Here is a 25,061-nt window from a genome sequence, read left to right on the forward strand (position 1 = left end):
CAAAGGGAGAGAGATTCGAGGGAGACAAAGGGAGAGAGATTCGAGGGAAACAAAGAAAGAGAGATTCGAGGGAGACAAAGAAAGAGAGATTCGAGGGAGACAAAGAAAGAGAGATTAAGGGAGACAAAGGGAGAGAGATTCGAAGGAAACAAAGAAACAGTGATTCGAGGGAGACAAAGGGAGATAGGTTCGAGGGAAACAAAGAAAGAGAGATTCGAGGGAGACAAAGGGAGAGAGATTCGAGGGAGACAAAGGGAGAGAGATTCGAGGGAGACAAAGGGATCGAGATTCGAGGGAAACAAAGAAAGAGAGATTCGAGGGAGACAAAGAAAGAGAGATTAAGGGAGACAAAGAGAGAGAGATTCGAGGGAAACAAAGAAAGAGTGATTCGAGGGAGACAAAGGGAGAGAGATTCGAGGGAGACAAAGGGAGAGAGATTCGAGGGAGACAAAGGGATCGAGATTCGAGGGAAACAAAGAAAGAGAGATTCGAGGGAGACAAAGAAAGAGAGATTAAGGGAGACAAAGAGAGAGAGATTCGAGGGAAACAAAGAAAGAGTGATTCGAGGGAGACAAAGGGAGAGAGATTCGAGGGAAACAAAGAAAGAGAGATTCGAGGGAGACAAAGAAAGAGAGATTAAAGGAGACAAAGGGAGAGAGATTCGAGGGAAACAAAGAAAGAGTGATTCGAGGGAGACAAAGGGAGAGAGATTCGAGGGAAACAAAGAAAGAGAGATTCGAGGGAGACAAAGAAAGAGAGATTCGAGGGAGACCAAGGGAGAGAGATTCGAAGGAAACAAAGAAACAGTGATTCGAGGGAGACAAAGGGAGATAGGTTCGAGGGAAACAAAGAAAGAGAGATTCGAGGGAGACAAAGAAAGAGAGATTCGACGGAGACAAAGAAATAGAGATTAAGGGAGACAAAGGGAGATAGGTTCGAGGGAAACAAAGAAAGAGAGATTCGAGGGAGACAAAGGGAGAGAGATTCGAGGGAGACAAAGGGAGAGAGATTCGAGGGAGACAAAGGGATCGAGATTCGAGGGAAACAAAGAAAGAGAGATTCGAGGGAGACAAAGAAAGAGAGATTAAGGGAAACAAAGAGAGAGAGAGAGATTCGAGGGAAACAAAGAAAGAGTGATTCGAGGGAGACAAAGGGAGAGAGATTCGAGGGGGACAAAGGGAGAGAGATTCGAGGGAGACAAAGGGAGAGAGAGATTCGAGGGAGACAAAGGGAGAGAGATTTGAGGGAAACAAAGAAAGAGAGATTCGAGGGAGACAAAGAAAGAGAGATTAAGGGAGACAAAGGGAGAGAGATTCGAGGGAAACAAAGAAAGAGTGATTCGAGGGAGACAAAGAGAGATAGGTTCGAGGGAGACAAAGGGAGAGAGATTCGAGGGAAACAAAGAAAGAGTGATTCGAGGGAGACAAAGGGAGATAGGTTCGAGGGAGACAAAGGGAGAGAGATTCGAGGGAGACAAAGGGAGAGAGATTCGAGGGAGACAAAGGGAGAGAGATTCGAGGGAAACAAAGAAAGAGAGATTCGAGGGAGACAAAGAAAGAGAGATTAAGGGAGACAAAGGGAGAGAGATTCGAGGGAAACAAAGAAAGAGAGATTCGAGGGAGACAAAGAAAGAGAGATTAAGGGAGACAAAGAGAGAGAGATTCGAGGGAAACAAAGAAAGAGAGATTAAGGGAGACAAAGGGAGAGAGATTCGAAGGAAACAAAGAAACAGTGATTCGAGGGAGACAAAGGGAGATAGGTTCGAGGGAAACAAAGAAAGAGAGATTCGAGGGAGACAAAGGGAGAGAGATTCGAGGGAGACAAAGGGAGAGAGATTCGAGGGAGACAAAGGGATCGAGATTCGAGGGAAACAAAGAAAGAGAGATTCGAGGGAGACAAAGAAAGAGAGATTAAGGGAGACAAAGGGAGAGAGATTCGAAGGAAACAAAGAAACAGTGATTCGAGGGAGACAAAGGGAGATAGGTTCGAGGGAAACAAAGAAAGAGAGATTCGAGGGAGAGAAAGGGAGAGAGATTCGAGGGAGACAAAGGGAGAGAGATTCGAGGGAGACAAAGGGATCGAGATTCGAGGGAAACAAAGAAAGAGAGATTCGAGGGAGACAAAGAAAGAGAGATTAAGGGAGACAAAGAGAGAGAGAGATTCGAGGGAAACAAAGAAAGAGTGATTCGAGGGAGACAAAGGGAGAGAGATTCGAGGGGGACAAAGGGAGAGAGATTCGAGGGAGACAAAGGGAGAGAGAGATTCGAGGGAGACAAAGGGAGAGAGATTTGAGGGAAACAAAGAAAGAGAGATTCGAGGGAGACAAAGAAAGAGAGATTAAGGGAGACAAAGGGAGAGAGATTCGAGGGAAACAAAGAAAGAGTGATTCGAGGGAGACAAAGAGAGATAGGTTCGAGGGAGACAAAGGGAGAGAGATTCGAGGGAAACAAAGAAAGAGTGATTCGAGGGAGACAAATGGAGATAGGATCGAGGGAGACAAAGGGAGAGAGATTCGAGGGAGACAAAGGGAGAGAGATTCGAGGGAGACAAAGGGAGAGAGATTCGAGGGAAACAAAGAAAGAGAGATTCGAGGGAGACAAAGAAAGAGAGATTAAGGGAGACAAAGGGAGAGAGATTCGAGGGAAACAAAGAAAGAGAGATTCGAGGGAGACAAAGAAAGAGAGATTAAGGGAGACAAAGAGAGAGAGATTCGAGGGAAACAAAGAAAGAGTGATTCGAGGGAGACAAAGGGAGAGAGATTCGAGGGAAACAAAGAAAGAGAGATTCGAGGGAGACAAAGAAAGAGAGATTAAAGGAGACAAAGGGAGAGAGATTCGAGGGAAACAAAGAAAGAGTGATTCGAGGGAGACAAAGGGAGAGAGATTCGAGGGAAACAAAGAAAGAGAGATTCGAGGGAGACAAAGAAAGAGAGATTCGAGGGAGACAAAGAAAGAGAGATTAAGGGAGACAAAGGGAGAGAGATTCGAAGGAAACAAAGAAACAGTGATTCGAGGGAGACAAAGGGAGATAGGTTCGAGGGAAACAAAGAAAGAGAGATTCGAGGTAGACAAAGGGAGAGAGATTCGAGGGAGACAAAGGGAGAGAGATTCGAGGGAGACAAAGGGATCGAGATTCGAGGGAAACAAAGAAAGAGAGATTCGAGGGAGACAAAGAAAGAGAGATTAAGGGAGACAAAGAGAGAGAGAGATTCGAGGGAAACAAAGAAAGAGTGATTCGAGGGAGACAAAGGGAGAGAGATTCGAGGGAGACAAAGAAAGAGAGATTAAGGGAGACAAAGGGAGAGAGATTCGAGGGAGACAAAGGGAGAGAGATTCGAGGGAAACAAAGAAAGAGAGATTCGAGGGAGACAAAGAAAGAGAGATTCGAGGGAGACAAAGAAAGAGAGATTAAGGGAGACAAAGGGAGAGAGATTCGAAGGAAACAAAGAAACAGTGATTCGAGGGAGACAAAGGGAGATAGGTTCGAGGGAAACAAAGAAAGAGAGATTCGAGGGAGACAAAGGGAGAGAGATTCGAGGGAGACAAAGGGAGAGAGATTCGAGGGAGACAAAGGGATCGAGATTCGAGGGAAACAAAGAAAGAGAGATTCGAGGGAGACAAAGAAAGAGAGATTAAGGGAGACAAAGAGAGAGAGATTCGAGGGAAACAAAGAAAGAGTGATTCGAGGGAGACAAAGGGAGAGAGATTCGAGGGGGACAAAGGGAGAGAGATTCGAGGGAGACAAAGGGAGAGAGAGATTCGAGGGAGACAAAGGGAGAGAGATTTGAGGGAAACAAAGAAAGAGAGATTCGAGGGAGACAAAGAAAGAGAGATTAAGGGAGACAAAGGGAGAGAGATTCGAGGGAAACAAAGAAAGAGTGATTCGAGGGAGACAAAGAGAGATAGGTTCGAGGGAGACAAAGGGAGAGAGATTCGAGGGAAACAAAGAAAGAGTGATTCGAGGGAGACAAAGGGAGATAGGTTCGAGGGAGACAAAGGGAGAGAGATTCGAGGGAGACAAAGGGAGAGAGATTCGAGGGAGACAAAGGGAGAGAGATTCGAGGGAAACAAAGAAAGAGAGATTCGAGGGAGACAAAGAAAGAGAGATTAAGGGAGACAAAGGGAGAGAGATTCGAGGGAAACAAAGAAAGAGTTATTCGAGGGAGACAAAGGGAGAGAGGTTCGAGGGAGACAAAGGGAGAGAGATTCGAGGGAGACAAAGGGAGAGAGATTCGAGGGAGACAAAGGGATCGAGATTCGAGGGAAACAAAGAAAGAGAGATTCGAGGGAGACAAAGAAAGAGAGATTAAGGGAGACAAAGAGAGAGAGATTCGAGGGAAACAAAGAAAGAGTGATTCGAGGGAGACAAATGGAGAGAGATTCGAGGGAAACAAAGAAAGAGAGATTCGAGGGAGACAAAGAAAGAGAGAATAAAGGAGACAAAGGGAGAGAGATTCGAGGGAAACAAAGAAAGAGTGATTCGAGGGAGACAAAGGGAGAGAGATTCGAGGGAAACAAAGAAAGAGAGATTCGAGGGAGACAAAGAAAGAGAGATTCGAGGGAGACAAAGAAAGAGAGATTAAGGGAGACAAAGGGAGAGAGATTCGAAGGAAACAAAGAAACAGTGATTCGAGGGAGACAAAGGGAGATAGGTTCGAGGGAAACAAAGGGAGAGAGATTCGAGGGAAACAAAGAAAGAGAGATTCGAGGGAGACAAAGAAAGAGAGATTAAGGGAGACAAAGGGAGAGAGATTCGAGGGAAACAAAGAAAGAGAGATTCGAGGGAGACAAAGAAAGAGAGATTAAGGGAGACAAAGAGAGAGAGATTCGAGGGAAACAAAGAAAGAGTGATTCGAGGGAGACAAAGGGAGAGAGATTCGAGGGAAACAAAGAAAGAGAGATTCGAGGGAGACAAAGAAAGAGAGATTAAAGGAGACAAAGGGAGAGAGATTCGAGGGAAACAAAGAAAGAGTGATTCGAGGGAGACAAAGGGAGAGAGATTCGAGGGAAACAAAGAAAGAGAGATTCGAGGGAGACAAAGAAAGAGAGATTCGAGGGAGACAAAGAAAGAGAGATTAAGGGAGACAAAGGGAGAGAGATTCGAAGGAAACAAAGAAACAGTGATTCGAGGGAGACAAAGGGAGATAGGTTCGAGGGAAACAAAGAAAGAGAGATTCGAGGGAGACAAAGGGAGAGAGATTCGAGGGAGACAAAGGGAGAGAGATTCGAGGGAGACAAAGGGATCGAGATTCGAGGGAAACAAAGAAAGAGAGATTCGAGGGAGACAAAGAAAGAGAGATTAAGGGAGACAAAGAGAGAGAGAGATTCGAGGGAAACAAAGAAAGAGTGATTCGAGGGAGACAAAGGGAGAGAGATTCGAGGGGGACAAAGGGAGAGAGATTCGAGGGAGACAAAGGGAGAGAGAGATTCGAGGGAGACAAAGGGAGAGAGATTTGAGGGAAACAAAGAAAGAGAGATTCGAGGGAGACAAAGAAAGAGAGATTAAGGGAGACAAAGGGAGAGAGATTCGAGGGAAACAAAGAAAGAGTGATTCGAGGGAGACAAAGAGAGATAGGTTCGAGGGAGACAAAGGGAGAGAGATTCGAGGGAAACAAAGAAAGAGTGATTCGAGGGAGACAAAGGGAGATAGGTTCGAGGGAGACAAAGGGCGAGAGATTCGAGGGAGACAAAGGGAGAGAGATTCGAGGGAGACAAAGGGAGAGAGATTCGAGGGAAACAAAGAAAGAGAGATTCGAGGGAGACAAAGAAAGAGAGATTAAGGGAGACAAAGGGAGAGAGATTCGAGGGAAACAAAGAAAGAGAGATTCGAGGGAGACAAAGAAAGAGAGATTAAGGGAGACAAAGAGAGAGAGATTCGAGGGAAACAAAGAAAGAGAGATTAAGGGAGACAAAGGGAGAGAGATTCGAAGGAAACAAAGAAACAGTGATTCGAGGGAGACAAAGGGAGATAGGTTCGAGGGAAACAAAGAAAGAGAGATTCGAGGGAGACAAAGGGAGAGAGATTCGAGGGAGACAAAGGGAGAGAGATTCGAGGGAGACAAAGGGATCGAGATTCGAGGGAAACAAAGAAAGAGAGATTCGAGGGAGACAAAGAAAGAGAGATTAAGGGAGACAAAGTGAGAGAGATTCGAAGGAAACAAAGAAACAGTGATTCGAGGGAGACAAAGGGAGATAGGTTCGAGGGAAACAAAGAAAGAGAGATTCGAGGGAGACAAAGGGAGAGAGATTCGAGGGAGACAAAGGGAGAGAGATTCGAGGGAGACAAAGGGATCGAGATTCGAGGGAAACAAAGAAAGAGAGATTCGAGGGAGACAAAGAAAGAGAGATTAAGGGAGACAAAGAAAGAGAGATTCGAGGGAGACAAAGAAAGAGAGATTCGAGGGAGACAAAGAAAGAGAGATTAAGGGAGACAAAGGGAGAGAGATTCGAAGGAAACAAAGAAACAGTGATTCGAGGGAGACAAAGGGAGATAGGTTCGAGGGAAACAAAGGGAGAGAGATTCGAGGGAAACAAAGAAAGAGAGATTCGAGGGAGACAAAGAAAGAGAGATTAAGGGAGACAAAGGGAGAGAGATTCGAGGGAAACAAAGAAAGAGAGATTCGAGGGAGACAAAGAAAGAGAGATTAAGGGAGACAAAGAGAGAGAGATTCGAGGGAAACAAAGAAAGAGTGATTCGAGGGAGACAAAGGGAGAGAGATTCGAGGGAGACAAAGGGAGAGAGATTCGAGGGAGACAAAGGGAGAGAGATTCGAGGGAAACAAAGAAAGAGAGATTCGAGGGAGACAAAGAAAGAGAGATTAAGGGAGACAAAGGGAGAGAGATTCGAGGGAAACAAAGAAAGAGAGATTCGAGGGAGACAAAGAAAGAGAGATTAAGGGAGACAAAGAGAGAGAGATTCGAGGGAAACAAAGAAAGAGAGATTAAGGGAGACAAAGGGAGAGAGATTCGAAGGAAACAAAGAAACAGTGATTCGAGGGAGACAAAGGGAGATAGGTTCGAGGGAAACAAAGAAAGAGAGATTCGAGGGAGACAAAGGGAGAGAGATTCGAGGGAGACAAAGGGAGAGAGATTCGAGGGAGACAAAGGGATCGAGATTCGAGGGAAACAAAGAAAGAGAGATTCGAGGGAGACAAAGAAAGAGAGATTAAGGGAGACAAAGGGAGAGAGATTCGAAGGAAACAAAGAAACAGTGATTCGAGGGAGACAAAGGGAGATAGGTTCGAGGGAAACAAAGAAAGAGAGATTCGAGGGAGACAAAGGGAGAGAGATTCGAGGGAGACAAAGGGAGAGAGATTCGAGGGAGACAAAGGGATCGAGATTCGAGGGAAACAAAGAAAGAGAGATTCGAGGGAGACAAAGAAAGAGAGATTAAGGGAGACAAAGAAAGAGAGATTCGAGGGAGACAAAGAAAGAGAGATTCGAGGGAGACAAAGAAAGAGAGATTAAGGGAGACAAAGGGAGAGAGATTCGAAGGAAACAAAGAAACAGTGATTCGAGGGAGACAAAGGGAGATAGGTTCGAGGGAAACAAAGGGAGAGAGATTCGAGGGAAACAAAGAAAGAGAGATTCGAGGGAGACAAAGAAAGAGAGATTAAGGGAGACAAAGGGAGAGAGATTCGAGGGAAACAAAGAAAGAGAGATTCGAGGGAGACAAAGAAAGAGAGATTAAGGGAGACAAAGAGAGAGAGATTCGAGGGAAACAAAGAAAGAGTGATTCGAGGGAGACAAAGGGAGAGAGATTCGAGGGAAACAAAGAAAGAGAGATTCGAGGGAGACAAAGAAAGAGAGATTAAAGGAGACAAAGGGAGAGAGATTCGAGGGAAACAAAGAAAGAGTGATTCGAGGGAGACAAAGGGAGAGAGATTCGAGGGAAACAAAGAAAGAGAGATTCGAGGGAGACAAAGAAAGAGAGATTCGAGGGAGACAAAGAAAGAGAGATTAAGGGAGACAAAGGGAGAGAGATTCGAAGGAAACAAAGAAACAGTGATTCGAGGGAGACAAAGGGAGATAGGTTCGAGGGAAACAAAGAAAGAGAGATTCGAGGGAGACAAAGAAAGAGAGATTAAGGGAGACAAAGAGAGAGAGATTCGAGGGAAACAAAGAAAGAGAGATTAAGGGAGACAAAGGGAGAGAGATTCGAAGGAAACAAAGAAACAGTGATTCGAGGGAGACAAAGGGAGATAGGTTCGAGGGAAACAAAGAAAGAGAGATTCGAGGGAGACAAAGGGAGAGAGATTCGAGGGAGACAAAGGGAGAGAGATTCGAGGGAGACAAAGGGATCGAGATTCGAGGGAAACAAAGAAAGAGAGATTCGAGGGAGACAAAGAAAGAGAGATTAAGGGAGACAAAGTGAGAGAGATTCGAAGGAAACAAAGAAACAGTGATTCGAGGGAGACAAAGGGAGATAGGTTCGAGGGAAACAAAGAAAGAGAGATTCGAGGGAGACAAAGGGAGAGAGATTCGAGGGAGACAAAGGGAGAGAGATTCGAGGGAGACAAAGGGATCGAGATTCGAGGGAAACAAAGAAAGAGAGATTCGAGGGAGACAAAGAAAGAGAGATTAAGGGAGACAAAGAAAGAGAGATTCGAGGGAGACAAAGAAAGAGAGATTCGAGGGAGACAAAGAAAGAGAGATTAAGGGAGACAAAGGGAGAGAGATTCGAAGGAAACAAAGAAACAGTGATTCGAGGGAGACAAAGGGAGATAGGTTCGAGGGAAACAAAGGGAGAGAGATTCGAGGGAAACAAAGAAAGAGAGATTCGAGGGAGACAAAGAAAGAGAGATTAAGGGAGACAAAGGGAGAGAGATTCGAGGGAAACAAAGAAAGAGAGATTCGAGGGAGACAAAGAAAGAGAGATTAAGGGAGACAAAGAGAGAGAGATTCGAGGGAAACAAAGAAAGAGTGATTCGAGGGAGACAAAGGGAGAGAGATTCGAGGGAGACAAAGGGAGAGAGATTCGAGGGAGACAAAGGGAGAGAGATTCGAGGGAAACAAAGAAAGAGAGATTCGAGGGAGACAAAGAAAGAGAGATTAAGGGAGACAAAGGGAGAGAGATTCGAGGGAAACAAAGAAAGAGAGATTCGAGGGAGACAAAGAAAGAGAGATTAAGGGAGACAAAGAGAGAGAGATTCGAGGGAAACAAAGAAAGAGAGATTAAGGGAGACAAAGGGAGAGAGATTCGAAGGAAACAAAGAAACAGTGATTCGAGGGAGACAAAGGGAGATAGGTTCGAGGGAAACAAAGAAAGAGAGATTCGAGGGAGACAAAGGGAGAGAGATTCGAGGGAGACAAAGGGAGAGAGATTCGAGGGAGACAAAGGGATCGAGATTCGAGGGAAACAAAGAAAGAGAGATTCGAGGGAGACAAAGAAAGAGAGATTAAGGGAGACAAAGGGAGAGAGATTCGAAGGAAACAAAGAAACAGTGATTCGAGGGAGACAAAGGGAGATAGGTTCGAGGGAAACAAAGAAAGAGAGATTCGAGGGAGACAAAGGGAGAGAGATTCGAGGGAGACAAAGGGAGAGAGATTCGAGGGAGACAAAGGGATCGAGATTCGAGGGAAACAAAGAAAGAGAGATTCGAGGGAGACAAAGAAAGAGAGATTAAGGGAGACAAAGAAAGAGAGATTCGAGGGAGACAAAGAAAGAGAGATTCGAGGGAGACAAAGAAAGAGAGATTAAGGGAGACAAAGGGAGAGAGATTCGAAGGAAACAAAGAAACAGTGATTCGAGGGAGACAAAGGGAGATAGGTTCGAGGGAAACAAAGGGAGAGAGATTCGAGGGAAACAAAGAAAGAGAGATTCGAGGGAGACAAAGAAAGAGAGATTAAGGGAGACAAAGGGAGAGAGATTCGAGGGAAACAAAGAAAGAGAGATTCGAGGGAGACAAAGAAAGAGAGATTAAGGGAGACAAAGAGAGAGAGATTCGAGGGAAACAAAGAAAGAGTGATTCGAGGGAGACAAAGGGAGAGAGATTCGAGGGAAACAAAGAAAGAGAGATTCGAGGGAGACAAAGAAAGAGAGATTAAAGGAGACAAAGGGAGAGAGATTCGAGGGAAACAAAGAAAGAGTGATTCGAGGGAGACAAAGGGAGAGAGATTCGAGGGAAACAAAGAAAGAGAGATTCGAGGGAGACAAAGAAAGAGAGATTCGAGGGAGACAAAGAAAGAGAGATTAAGGGAGACAAAGGGAGAGAGATTCGAAGGAAACAAAGAAACAGTGATTCGAGGGAGACAAAGGGAGATAGGTTCGAGGGAAACAAAGAAAGAGAGATTCGAGGGAGACAAAGGGAGAGAGATTCGAGGGAGACAAAGGGAGAGAGATTCGAGGGAGACAAAGGGATCGAGATTCGAGGGAAACAAAGAAAGAGAGATTCGAGGGAGACAAAGAAAGAGATATTAAGGGAGACAAAGAGAGAGAGAGATTCGAGGGAAACAAAGAAAGAGTGATTCGAGGGAGACAAAGGGAGAGAGATTCGAGGGGGACAAAGGGAGAGAGATTCGAGGGAGACAAAGGGAGAGAGAGATTCGAGGGAGACAAAGGGAGAGAGATTTGAGGGAAACAAAGAAAGAGAGATTCGAGGGAGACAAAGAAAGAGAGATTAAGGGAGACAAAGGGAGAGAGATTCGAGGGAAACAAAGAAAGAGTGATTCGAGGGAGACAAAGAGAGATAGGTTCGAGGGAGACAAAGGGAGAGAGATTCGAGGGAAACAAAGAAAGAGTGATTCGAGGGAGACAAAGGGAGATAGGTTCGAGGGAGACAAAGGGATAGAGATTCGAGGGAGACAAAGGGAGAGAGATTCGAGGGAGACAAAGGGAGAGAGATTCGAGGGAAACAAAGAAAGAGAGATTCGAGGGAGACAAAGAAAGAGAGATTAAGGGAGACAAAGGGAGAGAGATTCGAGGGAAACAAAGAAAGAGTTATTCGAGGGAGACAAAGGGAGAGAGGTTCGAGGGAGACAAAGGGAGAGAGATTTGAGGGAGACAAAGGGAGATAGATTCGAGGGAAACAAAGAAAGAGAGATTCGAGGGAGACAAAGGGAGAGAGATTCGACGTCGATCAAACCCGGCTTTAAATAACGGTCTGGACATTTCAAACTTAGCTTTGAAAAGTTTCAATCCTTGACTGCGAAAGGATGGCCCATTCATTATTGATGGATAACTCACCATTATGAATTTACACTCAATTTGCCCACGCTTGATGAAGTAAAGGCATCCGAGTCTTACAACAAAAATTGTAGAAACGAAAACTTTCTTGTTGAGACGTTGCTTCTTTTAAAAAATTGTTTAACTTCATTTCTGCTACGAAATTAGGTAGTAGGCCCCGATCGCGGGATAGGAAGGGCTTCGTTATTATGACGTTGCAATCCCGGAAACGTTTCTTGGATCAAGCCATGAATTTTAGGGATTATGAATTTCCATATTGATGTAATATTAACGAGTATTTCTCCCATCATGTTTAATAGAATTTCGGAGTGATTGGCACTTATTTAATCAATATAACAGTTGAAAGGCTTGTTAGCCGACGATTTTTGGTTTTAATTTATACTCATTATAAATAACTCGTGGGAAATTTTCACGAGTTGGTTTTGCATGATCGGAACGTTACCTAGTGGGAAAACTGAAAAAGCTGATTCAAAACCGGAAATAAAGTGTTAGGCTGACCTCTGAGGTTTTGCTACTACTTACAATTAATATGGTTGAAGGTTAACTAGTTCACGAGCTTAACCGTAGATGGCAAATTGCACTTCTGAATTTCAATCGCAAGATGAGCGATTAGTTTTAAAACGAAGAAAATGGTCATTTTTATTCAGAGCAAAAACGCTACCAATTGATTTATCGCGTGCATTTACCCCTGAGAGATCATTAATTAAAACCGAGTCTCCCGATTAGATTAAGCTATTACCTAAAAGTCAGCGCCCATTCTACCACCCAGTAGGGTAATGATTTACATCATAAGCTAAGTATATAGTTGCGTTTCAAAATTGACGAACATCGTTAATTAAATGAGCCTATTAAAACCGGTCAACGTAATCTTTTACTTTATAGAACTATTCCTTGCCTTCCATAGATTCGCCAAGTTGGTAAGGACGTTTTCTTGAATCTGTGCAAATGCGATATTATTCCAATAATCGTACTCGATGGCGGAACAGATCCCGCAGATCGCCAAAATTCCCTGCTGATAAAGCGCATGACGCAACGTATCCAAGCAGATCGTAAAATCTCCAGGACAGGGGTACCTGATGAAAACCAAAAGTACATTTTACCTCGCCTCGCCGAGTTCTTAAAGAAGAAAGTATCTCTGTCCTGCAAGCGGAATTCGAAACGGATGAAGACATGGTAGTCATTGCGAATCACTACCAATGCCCCATACTAAGCACTGACAGCGAACTTCACGGAGGCTTTATCAGACTCAGTTCCTAAGGCTATATAACCCACACTAATGACCTCCCTTACAAAAACTTTCTTAAGAATTCTTAATAATTTATAAAGGGAAATTCTATGGAATTTCTTAAGAGATTTTTTTGGGAAATTATGGGAAGTTTGGCACTTTTTTCCCAAGCACTTCTTAAGCTATTCTTAAGACAAATACCCAAGAAAATCCCAAAGATATTCCCACGCTTTCGCACAGAAATTCTCAAGAAATTACCAAGGTTTTCCAAAGGTATTTGCAAGGTTTCGCAAATACATTCCCTAGGTGTTCCCATGGTTTTTCCATGAAATTCCCAGAGTATTCCCAAGAAATCCCCTAGGTGTTCCCATGGTTTTCCAAATAAAATCATACGGTTTTTCCATGAAATTCCCAAAATATTCCCAAGAAATCCCCAAGGTTTTCCAAATACAATCCTACGGTATTCCAAAGAAATTCCCAAGTTTTTCCAAAGAAAGTCCCAAACTATAAGCAAGTCATTCACATGAAATTCCCAAGATATTTACACGTTTTCCCAAAGAAATACCTAAGACATATCCACATTTTCCCAAAGTATTCCCAAGAAATTTCCCAAAGAATTCTCCAAGTATTCCCACGTTTTCCCAAGGATGTCTATAAATGCCAAAGGATTTCCAAAAAGTTTTCAAATGAAATTCCACAACGTTCGGCGCATGCGCATGCGACCAATTATATATAATTTTAAATTATTTATATCTCCTTAACTATTCATTTGCGACAATTAATTTTAACGGCAATAGATTCCTTGCGAAAAAAACTATATTATGGCACAATCAAAACAAATATATAGTAGAGGGACCTATTCTTCAAAATAGTCCTAATTCCGTATTTTTTGTAGACATAGCTTCCGCAAATTAATTTTAATAATTTCTAACTAACGTTTTAGGTATCGAAAGCAGTATTACATCACTGTATAACAATAAGTCTCAACGCGCTCAACTCGTTCTAACTAGCAACGACTGCTTCGACTTCAGGTTTTCTTTTATCGTATTGTCCGTTAGTTTGGGGTTAGCCACTGTAAAAGGTTAATTGTGAACGTTGTAAAAGTATAAGTAAATGCGAACCACCAACGTGCGTTTATCATATTTCTTCTAAGCGGCGGTTTGGAAGAAGCAGACGATAATATAACAGGGCTACCAGACATGTTTAGTTGTTTTACACATAGAAATCAGAAGGTAACTAGAACGATTTTTCTTATGGCGGAAAGCCCGCCGTTTAGAACCGTAGCTTTGGCGAATGGTAAATCTTGGTAATTAAAGGTAATAAACAATTTCTAATTAAATTAAATGTGGTTTTGGATGGAAATTAAGGTTTCGTGATATAACATAAATTTATTTAAAGTTTCTAAAAATTTTATATTGTTAAACAATGTCCGTATACGATTATCTCATAAGATACCTCGGATTTTATTAATGATTATTTAGAAACATATTCACCAAAAAAATTGTTTCTCTTACACACAGATCTTATTAACGATTCATTATAACTAGCTAATAGGTTTTTGTTAAAAGTTCCATTAGCTTTTCCAAAAAATCCTTAAGAAAATGTTTCCTTACAATTACCTAACAGATTTTAATCACAAATTCCGTTGGTTTTCCCAAAGAGTTCTTAAGAAATTGTTTCCAAATAACTAATTAACAGACTTTATCAAACATTCCCTTAGTTTTTCCAAAGAGACTTTGAGAAGACTTGTCCCAACAAACACCTAACAGGTTTTTCTCACAATTCCATTGGTTTTCCTAAAGAGTTCTTGAGAAAATTTTTCCCATAGTTAAAACTCTCAAAAACTACTTCAAGATCTTTAGGTGTTTCTTAAGAATTCGCGAGAAATATTTTGTAAGGGCTGGTAGGCAATCCACAATCTTTCGTACCGTGCAAACACTTGCCGCGTCGAACTTGCGGCAATTGTCCAGGCTGCCCTCTGGTTACTGGATCATCGCATTTATGACGCGACGATTTGCTCGGACTCCCGCTCTGCTCTTGCGATACTTAGCCGTGCAGACGGCACCGATCCCGTATTACTCCCACTTGCTTCTCGGCTCCGAGATTGTCCTACTGCCCGTTTCTCTCTTCTGTGGGTTCCAGCGCACGTAGGGATTTCCGGTAACGAGTTAGCCGATAGAGCTGCTAAAGGCGCCACTGCTTCCCTGGTATCGTCTTATATTTTCTCACCTGCTGGCACTTTACAATGCCGCAGGACTCTTTCTGGTGCATTGATGAACTCCTGGACACTTCATTTCTCTGCGCTATCTACCGGACGTTTTCTGTATTCGGTTCAACCGACGCCGCGGTACCCAGCCATTTGGCGTCTCCGCTTGCGGCGATCACTAGAGCGTCCGTTCCTCTTGGCCCTGTTAGATCGCTTCCCTACTCCTGCCGTGCTTTATCGCTTCGATCGTGCGCCTTCCCCGTCATGCTCAGCATGTGCACTATTCGGAGACCTGGATCATTTTCTCTTTTCGTGTCCCCGCTTCGCGGCTCACCGCGGCCCTTTAGTACGCTGCCTTAATGGTCTTCCGTTTCATCCTTGTGGCTCTCATCTAGCTCAAGCTCTTACCCATGCGCATCACCCGGCATTGCTGCGGGCCCTTTCAGTGTTCCTCTCTCACCTCATTTCTGTTGGCCTTCTCTAGTCTTCTCTCTTACTTCTATGGCTTTAATCACGGTGCAGGGCGTCTAAGGATTGCGTAAGATTCGACGCCTTACCTGTTTTATCACCAAAAAAATGCGACAGTGAGCTTTAACGGATTAATTTGCGGTGGGGTTGGGTTTGGATGGTTTTTTTTTCGTTAACGCTCACCGTCGTGGCAGTTTTAATTCAGTTTGATTGGATATTTCGTTATTGTAATGTTTATGTGTAGGGTGTGACGGTTGTGGGTGTTGAGTCGGTTGTGTCTGTGCGGGCGTTTCCTCTTCAACTTCTTCTTATTGACTTCTGGGACGGACCGAGTGCTGAGTGTTATACAACCTCTCAACGTCCAATGGCAGGGTTTCCACAGATTGTACACGGTATTCGTCTTATTATCAATTTGCGTTTATTGGAGCCGGCCGGGAATCGAACCCGGGTCTACCTCGTGCAAAAGATTTACTCTAACCACTCAGCCACCAACGCTTTTTAATTTACAGTGTTTTTCTAACCAACAGCTTTGGCGAATGTCCTTTACAAAGTTATAACGTTATTCTACATCATTTTAAATATTTATAAATTATATTAATCTTATATTTAATTAAATATTTATAAATTATATTAATCTTATATTTAATTAAATATTTATAAATTATATTAATCTTATATTTAATTAAATATTTATAAATTATATTAATCTTATATTTAATTAAATATTTATAAATTATATTAATCTTATATTTAATTAAATATTTATAAATTATATTAATCTTATATTTAATTAAATATTTATAAATTATATTAATCTTATATTTAATTAAATATTTATAAATTATATTAATCTTATATTTAATTAAATATTTATAAATTATATTAATCTTATATTTAATTAAATATTTATAAATTATATTAATCTTATATTTAATTAAATATTTATAAATTATATTAATCTTGTATTTAATTAAATATTTATAAATTATATTAATCTTATATTTAATTAAATATTTATAAATTATATTAATCTTGTATTTAATTAAATATTTATAAATTATATTAATCTTGTATTTAATTAAATATTTATAAATTATATTAATTTTATATTTAATTAAATATTTATAAATTATATTAATTTTATATTTAATTAAATATTTATAAATTATATTAATTTTATATTTAATTAAATATTTATAAATTATATCAAAAGGGACGGTAGTCCCCATGCAAGGTCCGGGTATAGAGTTGAGCACCTACCCGAGCACTTGCTATATTATCTCGGGTCAGAATGAAGCTGATTTTACCCCCTTGTATCTCCAAAACTATAGGTCGTATCAAAACAAGTGATGCATCGTTTGAAAGGTTACATGCACGCGATAAACATATACGAATTCCATCGAACAGGGTTGAGGCGACGTTTCGTAGTAATGGGGCAAAGTAAGGCTTAATTTTTCTTCTTCTTCTTCCATCTTCTCCTCGCAGACCGCTCTACAGCAAAAACTACTGAACCAATTTAAATGCAATTTAGTATACAGTATCAAATGAAGCTCCCATTGTGTCCTTCGAAAGGAGAAGGTCAAATCTGGTATAGTTCTTGAGCTACGGCGACAAATGTACAGTTCAGCGAGTCGGTAACGAAACCATGGAGTAATAAAAACATAAGAAGTACTAAACCGGAGCGACTAGCGATTTAAAAAATTAATGCAAAAGGTTTGAGGGTTGATTCTAGGTGAAAACGTGGCGCTGTGTTCGAAAAAATAGTCTTAAAGGTTAAAATGCCCGCTATGACGGATATACTTGGAAACTATGAATGCAACTTATTTATAGGTGGATTGTAGGTAAAAGAGGGCGCTGAGTTCGACAACAATAGTCTTGCGAGTGTCAGGTTGGGGGGTTGTCCGCCATAGGGCGGTCAAGGTCAAAATGGCCGATACTAAGGAAATAGATTAAACATTCGAATGCTACTGATTTATAGGTTGTTTCTAAGTGAAACAGGTGCAGTGAGTTCGAAGTGTCTCGCCAGTGTCAGGGTGGGCAGTGTGCCGTCAGAGGGCGGTAAACGAAGCCAATGAGTAATAAACACAGTACAAAACGTGTAAAGTTTTATAACAATCGTACGAGCTTATATATTAACATTAAAAAATGAATTAAAAAGCATAATGACGTCACGTTTTCAAAAAATTAAAGTAAATAATATCTAAACGTACACAATGTTGGCGAAAGAGCTAGGCAGTTCTCAATATTCCAAATAGGTGAAAGTTCACTTTCCAATTTTGTTTATAAATATTATTTCCGCTTTTTTACGTTTAAAGGTATTATAATAACTTCACTTCTATTGTTATAAACAAAAAGGCGTAAATCCACCCAAAAACCATTCGGTTAAAAATGGCAAGGTCCTTTAAACAAAAACGTCACGTCCTATATTACTCTAGGCCATAAAAGTAGTGAAATCAAATAACGGGCAGGATCTGTAATTATATTATCATAAACGTCATAAACTGGACCTATTTATCGACCAGTGATGTGCTCTGAAGTAATATGCTAGACCTTGCGCGTCCTAAATGTTTTACAACCGTAAAACATTTCAAAGAGAATGGCTAATATTAGAATCGCATTGTATCAAATATATTGTTTAGATCGAAATATATTATCTACTTTGTTTAAATTTACTCTTTTACCTTAAAACCATAATTAAATAAAGCAGACAAGTTGTTGACTGCAGTAATTACGTCACTGCATTTAACAACTTGTCTATCTATAATGTACAGAAATGTTCGAGTACCACTAGTACGGACAGTTTCAGTAATTTTATCGAGTCTTTTTATTTTGTCTCGGTTGGCCAAGGTGGTATTTTGAGCGAGACAAGAATTAAACACGTCCCAACGTTTATTTCACTGCCAAGTTTTGTTTACTCTTATTATTGAAACTCGTTTACTATGCTTTTAAGGTAAAAGAGTAAATCTAAACAGAGTAGATAATATATTTCGATCTAAATAATATATGCACCTATAAATAAAATAAACAAGGCGGGCCACGTTTTGCGAGAACGAAAGAAAACTTTAAAGTCGGGTGGTTGAAATGGTCCCGTGATTAGGTAATGCTGCCACCTACATCGTTTTTAGGAACTAATTCTTGATATTTATGCTTGCTTTTCGTCCGCTACGTTGTAAATTTTATGATTTGTTCACTCTTTATACATTCTTAAGAAAACGTTTTATCTTATATTGACCTTTTTCTTTAATTAACTTGGTAAGTTATTTAACTTATTTGGTATTATTAGAATCGTTACAGCTAAGCTAAGAAAACTTGTGTCGGCCATCGAGCCGAAAATACGTTCTAGCGCATGAGCGAGAGATAGCATTTTCAGCCAATAGTGTGTTTCTTTCTTTCCCAGAATGCTTTGCGAACATCCCAAGAACCGTTGAAAATTTTCAAACCAATTTATTTAACGGTGTGTTTGATACAATGCGATTCTAATATTAGTAATACTCTTTGAAATGTTTTATGGTTGTACAAAGGATATTAACTCAGTAAAACACTTAGGACGCGCAAGGTCTAGCATATTACTTCAGAGCACATCACTGGTCGATAAATAAGTCCAGTTTATGACGTATATGAGAATATAATTACAGATCCTGCCCGTTATTTGATTTCACTACTTTTATGGCCTAGAGTAATATAGGACGTGACGTTTTTGTTTACAGGACCTTGCCATTTTTAACCGAATGGTTTTTGGGTGGATTAATCTTATATTTATTGAAATATTTATAAATTATATTAATCTTATATTTCATTAAATATTTATAAATTATATTAATCTTATATTTCATTAAATATTTATAAATTATATTAATCTTATATTTCATTAAATATTTATAAATTATATTAATCTTATATTTCATTAAATATTTATAAATTATATTAATCTTATATTTCATTAAATATTTATAAATTATATTAATTTTATATTTATAAATTATATTAATTTTATATTTATAAATTATATTAATTTTATATTTATAAATTATATTAATTTTATATTTAATTAAATATTTAAGTATTTTAATGTAAAATTTGATCGTGTTCGGGAATTGAACTCGGGTCGCTTTGTTACCATGCGTAATTGCGTATAGTTCACCGCCGAGCCATTGAATTCCTTAGGAAAAATATTAAAGTAAAGGAACCATTATAATAAGGCGTGTTTTTTTTACTAAACGGATGAAAACAATATCTGTTAATGTTTTTTATTGAACTTTGTTTTTTAATTTTTGTGAACATTATTTTGTCGGGAATTGAACCGGGAGCGCGGTTTTGGGACTTTGATTCGTTGCCGCTGTGTTATTGATTCCTTTTACGTTGTGTTATAAATCTGTAATATATTATTCAGTGACGTTGTTAAACTCTTTAATTGCCAGTAGGTTTATTTTTGTTAATTAAATATCAGGTATAATTAATAATTAAAAGTCGCGTATAATTAAATAGGTGTATGGATATTTTGGAATAATTGGTAAGAAGTTATGGAAGGACTTATTAACACTGAAACAGAGAAAAAAGTAAGTCATTTCAAATCCTTCATTGCACACAAAAAATTTTAATTTTCTAAGATTCAGTCTACTTTATCATGTCACAATCAAATTTTAAGGGCTTTTTATATTTCTGGTCTGATATATCTGTCTGTAACTGAGAAAGCTTACACATTTTAATGTAATAACTCAATTTATTTCAATTTTTAATGAAAAAATGACAAATTTAGATTGTTAAGAATAGTGTATTGAAACAAGTCCAAATATAATTTTGAGGGTTAGAGTTGATATTTCTGGTCTGATATATCAGTCTGTAACTGAGAAAGCTAATAGCACGATGTGTTAGAATTAATTTAATTTCTATTCTCCAAATTTGAAAACTTTAGTTCGTTAAATCCTCCGTCGGACACCAAAATTGTAAATTTTCCAAGATTCAGTCTACTTCATCATGCCACAATCAAATTTTAAGGGTAAACTATCATATTTCTAGTCTGATATATCAGTCTGTAACTGAGAAAGCTAGTAGCAAACATTTTAATGTAAAAACTCCATTTATTTAAATTTTAAATGAAAAAATGACAAATTTAGATTGTTAAGAATAGTGTATTCAAACAAGTCTAAGTATAATTTTAAGAGTTAGTTGATATTTCTGGTATGATTAATTGATTATAACAAAAACATACTAAATATATTAAGATTATTCTAGTATAAAATAGAGGGAACAATATTTAATTTAATCATTTTAATTCACCCATAAAGTATCTTTTATTTTTAACTTTTATCGCAATCATACACAGAATTGAAATTAAATAAACTTTTTTTGTAGACTGTACGTTCTTACCACAAATTTCTTCGTGCAACCGACAACGAAATAGAGCAACTGATTAAGGATTGGGTAAATAGTCTAAGGACAGAAATGGCGGAAGGAAGAAGAGCACAATTTTCGGCTAATCTCAAATTTGCTGGAAATAAATAAAAAATAAAGAAATTTTGCTTTAAATTTTTGACTATTTTTAACTTATATTACAATTTAAAAGTTGGCTTGCGTTCTTAAGAGTAGTGGGTAAATGCGTTTCTAGAGTAAGCTTGAACTTGGTAAGCTTTTAAGCCGCTTTTAGGCAGAGCAATAAATGAATATACTTTTTAAGTCGGCTCGAAGTCGGAAAGTCATTTAAAAGTCACTCAAGCGTCCGTTTAATCGTCGGGTCAAAGTCGACCAGGCTTCTGAACAGTATCTCAGCCGACCACTTTATTAGTATCCGTTTTAAAGTCGGATCGAAGTCAAAAAGGGCTCTTAAAAGTCACGTAGCCGACTGCTTTATCAGTGTCCGTTTTAGAGTCGGCTCGAAGTCGATAAGACTTCTGAATAGTCTCTCAGCCGACCGCCTTATCAGTTTCCGTTTTAGAGTCGGCTAACAGTCCACCAGTCTTCTTTACCGACTGTCCATCGGCTAGCCGTTGCCTCGGACATCGAGTAAGGCGGGCCGACTTTGCAAAAAAGCAGGCCACCCGACTCTTTTTTTATCAGTCGGCCCGACTGTTTTTTTGCTACTGGGGTTGTTTGCTTTAATGATATTAGAACGGTTGATTATTCAGTACTTGTCTGGCTCGCGAGCAGGCAATTCGCGTACGTTTGCAAACCTTCTTTAACAACAACCAGTAATAAAAGTTTAGTGATTAACGAAATAGTATGGCGGAAGCTAAAGAAATCGTTATAACGGAAGACCGACCGGAGGACCACACGGATCACAAACGGAATTTACGAAGCAAGGTGTGGGAACATTTCAGATAAGTTGACGGTTTGGCGTAAGTAAAACTAATTGTTACTTATAAATTAATTTGTTATTAAAGGGAATATAACCTCATGCTGTTTGGTGTGGAACACCGAGGGGTACTTTTTTCATCACTCACGCCTTTGTCTTGGTATATTTTTGGTTCTGATTAGTGGTTTAGTGATGGGGTCTTCCCTAAAGAACGTCTTGAAGGTTATATTCCCTTTAATTGCGCAAAATAATTTCAACTTCTATCGAAGTTTTGGTTTGGGCTACTCTTGTCTATATATTTTTGTGTTATGTAGAGGAAACTATAAAATACGTCATGACGGCAAATACTTCGGGACCAGTAACCTAAAGTATCATTTGGAAAAAAATCACTATGATCTAGTTGGCGATTTGTCTTGTGTTTCGGTAAAATAGGACCCTCGATCATGGTCGTAATGAAATACATAATGAAAATTTAAACCGTTCAGCAAAACAAAGGCGCCGTTTTCAAGGCCAATCACTGTTTAATGCGTTGGGTGGTTGCATCAGATCAACCTTTCACTGTGGTGGAATGCCCATCATTTAAAGCACTTCTTAGGTCGATGAATCCCAAAAATCCGAGTCTTGCCGAATCCTTGCCACAAACTGCAAAAATTTTGAGAGCGAACCTAATGGATAGCTACGAAAGTGAAGCCCAAAAACTGTTCGTTGCGTGTAAGGTAGGTTAAGTTACTTGTGTAACGCTATCACAATATTTAGCGCGCAGAAAATAGTGAATTTGCATTTTTAAAATAGCTACATGTACGTACCGAAACCTGAGAACTTTAATATGTAAATGTGCTTTCTCCATTTTGGTTTCACGGACAACGAAAATCGAATAGGCGTATTTGAAATTAAGTTAATACGATGGGTATTTATTTGCAATTGAAATAAGCTGATTTAGTAGTAGTTTGGTCGAATTAGGTTGGGAAGGTAATTTTCTAGAACCAAGCTCGGGTACTCTGCCAGCTATACCAATAAAAGTACGAAAATATTAAACGAAACAACAGATCCCCCCCCCCCCATCCAAATCCATTGCCCACATTTCTGGAAACAGCGCTTTAATTAGGGGTAAATACTTGGCGGGAAATGCAGTTTTCGCGAGGCGAATTGGCGCACGCGTATAAAACCTATCGAATTCGTCGTAAACATTCGAGGAACTACGCTTTATACGGTTTACTTACAGCGTTTGTCAGGTGGAAATACGTCCTGTCCCGACTAATTTTTTCGATGGAAATGCAAATACTCTAAAATTAATTTTGTGCACGTTACTGAAATTTATAAAATTTGCTAGGGTGTCGTAGGGCAAATGTCCTTCACTATTGACGGATGGACGTCAACTAACCGAATTCCGTTTCTGGGTGTTACTGGACATTGGGTTGACGAAAATTTGAAATCCACAACAAACTAATCGGATTTATACATTTTCGTGTCCGTCATACCGGTAAAAACATCTGTGACGCTTTTGTATCCTTGGTACAGAAGTTCGATGCAAAGGTTGGTTGCACGCAACAGTATTTTAAATATAAGCTTACTACACTCGTAACTTAAAAACGCATGAATCGGAGTAAAATGAAAAAGGTATGTGTAATTTTATACGGCGCCTATTGTAGTGTTAAATGGGAGATATGTACTTAAGCCCACGGCGTCTTTAACGAACTAGTTTGGACGTTGTTATTTTCATATATCGCGTGTGTATTGAATTAAGGCGATATTTAGGATTTCGATTCTGCGACGAGTATTTTTTCGTCGGTGAATTACCCCACAATATCAATGGTAATGGCAGCGTACCACTGGCTTCTCGATAAACTTAACACTCCGTCCTTGGATCCGTTTTTGGAAGAAGCTTGTTCTCTTGCTACGAAAAAACTGAAGGACTATCAAGAGTTATCGAATATTGAAGGAGTCTGGGTTGCTATTGGTAACATTCCAAAGTTTTTAGGCTTGCAGTTAGTAGTGTTTAAACATTTGATAGTGCAATTTATTTAGCTTTAGATCCGACTTTAAAAATGGATTTTATACAAGCGAATTACGGGAAAACGCAAGTTAAAACCATTAAAGCTATGGTTTTAAACGTCTTTAATACTTATTACGAAAATAGTTCAGTGACTTCCCCTTCAAGCCCTACTATCGACAACGCTGGAATTTATGCATTTTACCCAAAACGTCCTGTAAAATTGGCCCGTGGATCAGAACTTCTTAAGTATTTTAAGGATGACCTTCAGCCACCAAAGACAAACGTGCTTAGGTGGTGGCTGGTAAGTAAATTAAATCTTAGTTTCACGCGGAGTTTCAGTTAGAGTACCTGACCTTAAAAAGTCATCTATACCTAATTATAATCTTGTGCTAACACGTGACACACAGTGGCGGCTCCAGGGGGTAGGCAGGGTAGGCAACCACCTACCTTGAAATTTTAAAGGGGGCCCCAAAATCCTACCAAGGAGCCCAAAAATATTGGAAAGTTAAGTTTAAATTACTTAACATTTAACTAAATTGTTTAGAGGGAGCATAGAATTGGAATCTTGAAGGTAGATCACAATGTTTTTATAGTTTTAGAAAAATTCTGATAGCGGCTCCAAAAGGTCCAATCAACTTACTTTGCCTACCTTGCCAAAACTTTCTGGCACCGCCACTGGTGACACGGCATGGTCTGAGTATATTTTTATCATTTCAGGATAATCAACACAGTTACCCGACAGTGGCTAAAATGGCCAAAGATTACTTGGTCATACCATCGGCGTCGGTTTCAGCTGAAAGAGTATTTTCAGCCGGTACTGACCTTATCACCCACAAAAGGGGAAGTTTATAGGCTGACACGGTATCTGCCATGATGTCCTTGAAGATGTGGTGGAAGGGCGTTAACGAAAATGAAAGGTTATTATAACCCTTAACAATTGTTACACAACATTGTACCACGCGCCGTATATATCTTTCTTCTTATATTTAAAGAAATCTATTAATTAAATTTTTATTCAAGAAAATGTTTAAAAAAAATTGTTTTGAAGTTTATTTGTTTTTCTTTCTAGTTATGATTCCTCAAGCAATGTTTAATAACATGAACTCGGAACTTAAGTGATTAAATAAAAATATATTTAGAAAATGCCGTTTGGGTTCAACTTTATTTTCTTATGGTTAATGCGTTTTATTCAAACAAAAATTATTTGAATAAGAAAGATATATAAATTAATTAAATATTAATATTTAAATATCACAATTATTTAAACAAACGTGAAAAATACGCAGTTAATGAATAGATAATTCCGAGCACTAGGAAGGGTCGTATGTTTTTTTACTGATCGAGATAATGTTGTTTTTTGTCTATTCTTTGATCTTATATTTTTATCTATATATTTTTAGGTTATTTTTTTTCACGAAAAAGTCCAGTTTTAGAGGACACTTTATAGTGTGAACGTCGTGTGCTTTAGAAGTTTAGCTTATCCGGTTTCATTATAATAACGTCGAAAATTCCTGTTTGTTAATGGTAAGGTGTCGCACTTCTTGCTTTAATTACATTTTCTATTGTTTGGATATTTGGATATCTACGATTCCTAATACAGTCATTAATTTCCTGGGTGTGCGAGTCATATATGATATTAGAAATTGGACGGCATTGGTCTTTTTCATGCGGTATGTGTCACAACGTCAACAGGAAG

The 25,061-nt window shown here is 39.4% G+C and overlaps 2 protein-coding genes across 2 annotated transcripts in view; both read left to right on the forward strand.

The window, feature by feature from the left end:
* Positions 1–22,819, forward strand: part of LOC149927148 (uncharacterized) — an 88,048-nt gene extending 65,229 nt beyond the window's left edge. Inside the window, exons 4-5 of the mRNA XM_090157826.1 lie at positions 21,858–22,088; positions 22,703–22,819. Of these exons, the coding sequence (XP_090013952.1) occupies positions 21,858–22,088; positions 22,703–22,819 (348 nt within the window). The remainder of the gene's footprint in view (positions 1–21,857; positions 22,089–22,702) is intronic.
* A 368-nt stretch (positions 22,820–23,187) lies between these two features.
* On the forward strand, positions 23,188–24,484 carry LOC149927149 (uncharacterized). Its single transcript, XM_090157827.1, has 4 exons — positions 23,188–23,329; positions 23,398–23,666; positions 24,083–24,179; positions 24,435–24,484. The coding sequence occupies exons 1-4, from the start codon at positions 23,188–23,190 to the stop codon at positions 24,482–24,484; spliced, it is 558 nt and encodes a 185-aa protein (XP_090013953.1).
* The last annotated feature ends 577 nt before the right edge of the window (positions 24,485–25,061 follow it).

Source organism: Leiobunum rupestre, chromosome 9, assembly GCF_980474605.1.
Source record: "Leiobunum rupestre chromosome 9, qqLeiRupe1.1.hap1, whole genome shotgun sequence".
NCBI lineage: Eukaryota > Metazoa > Arthropoda > Arachnida > Opiliones > Sclerosomatidae > Leiobunum > Leiobunum rupestre.

Coding starts and splice junctions, on each gene's coding strand:
- LOC149927149 (XM_090157827.1), top strand. CDS start 23,188: ATGGCAGCGTACCACTGGCTTCTCGATAAACTTAACACTCCGTCCTTG. Junction 23,667..24,082: donor ACGTGCTTAGGTGGTGGCTG/GTAAGTAAATTA, acceptor TTATCATTTCAG/GATAATCAACACAGTTACCC. Junction 24,180..24,434: donor TGAAAGAGTATTTTCAGCCG/GTACTGACCTTA, acceptor TTTTCTTTCTAG/TTATGATTCCTCAAGCAATG.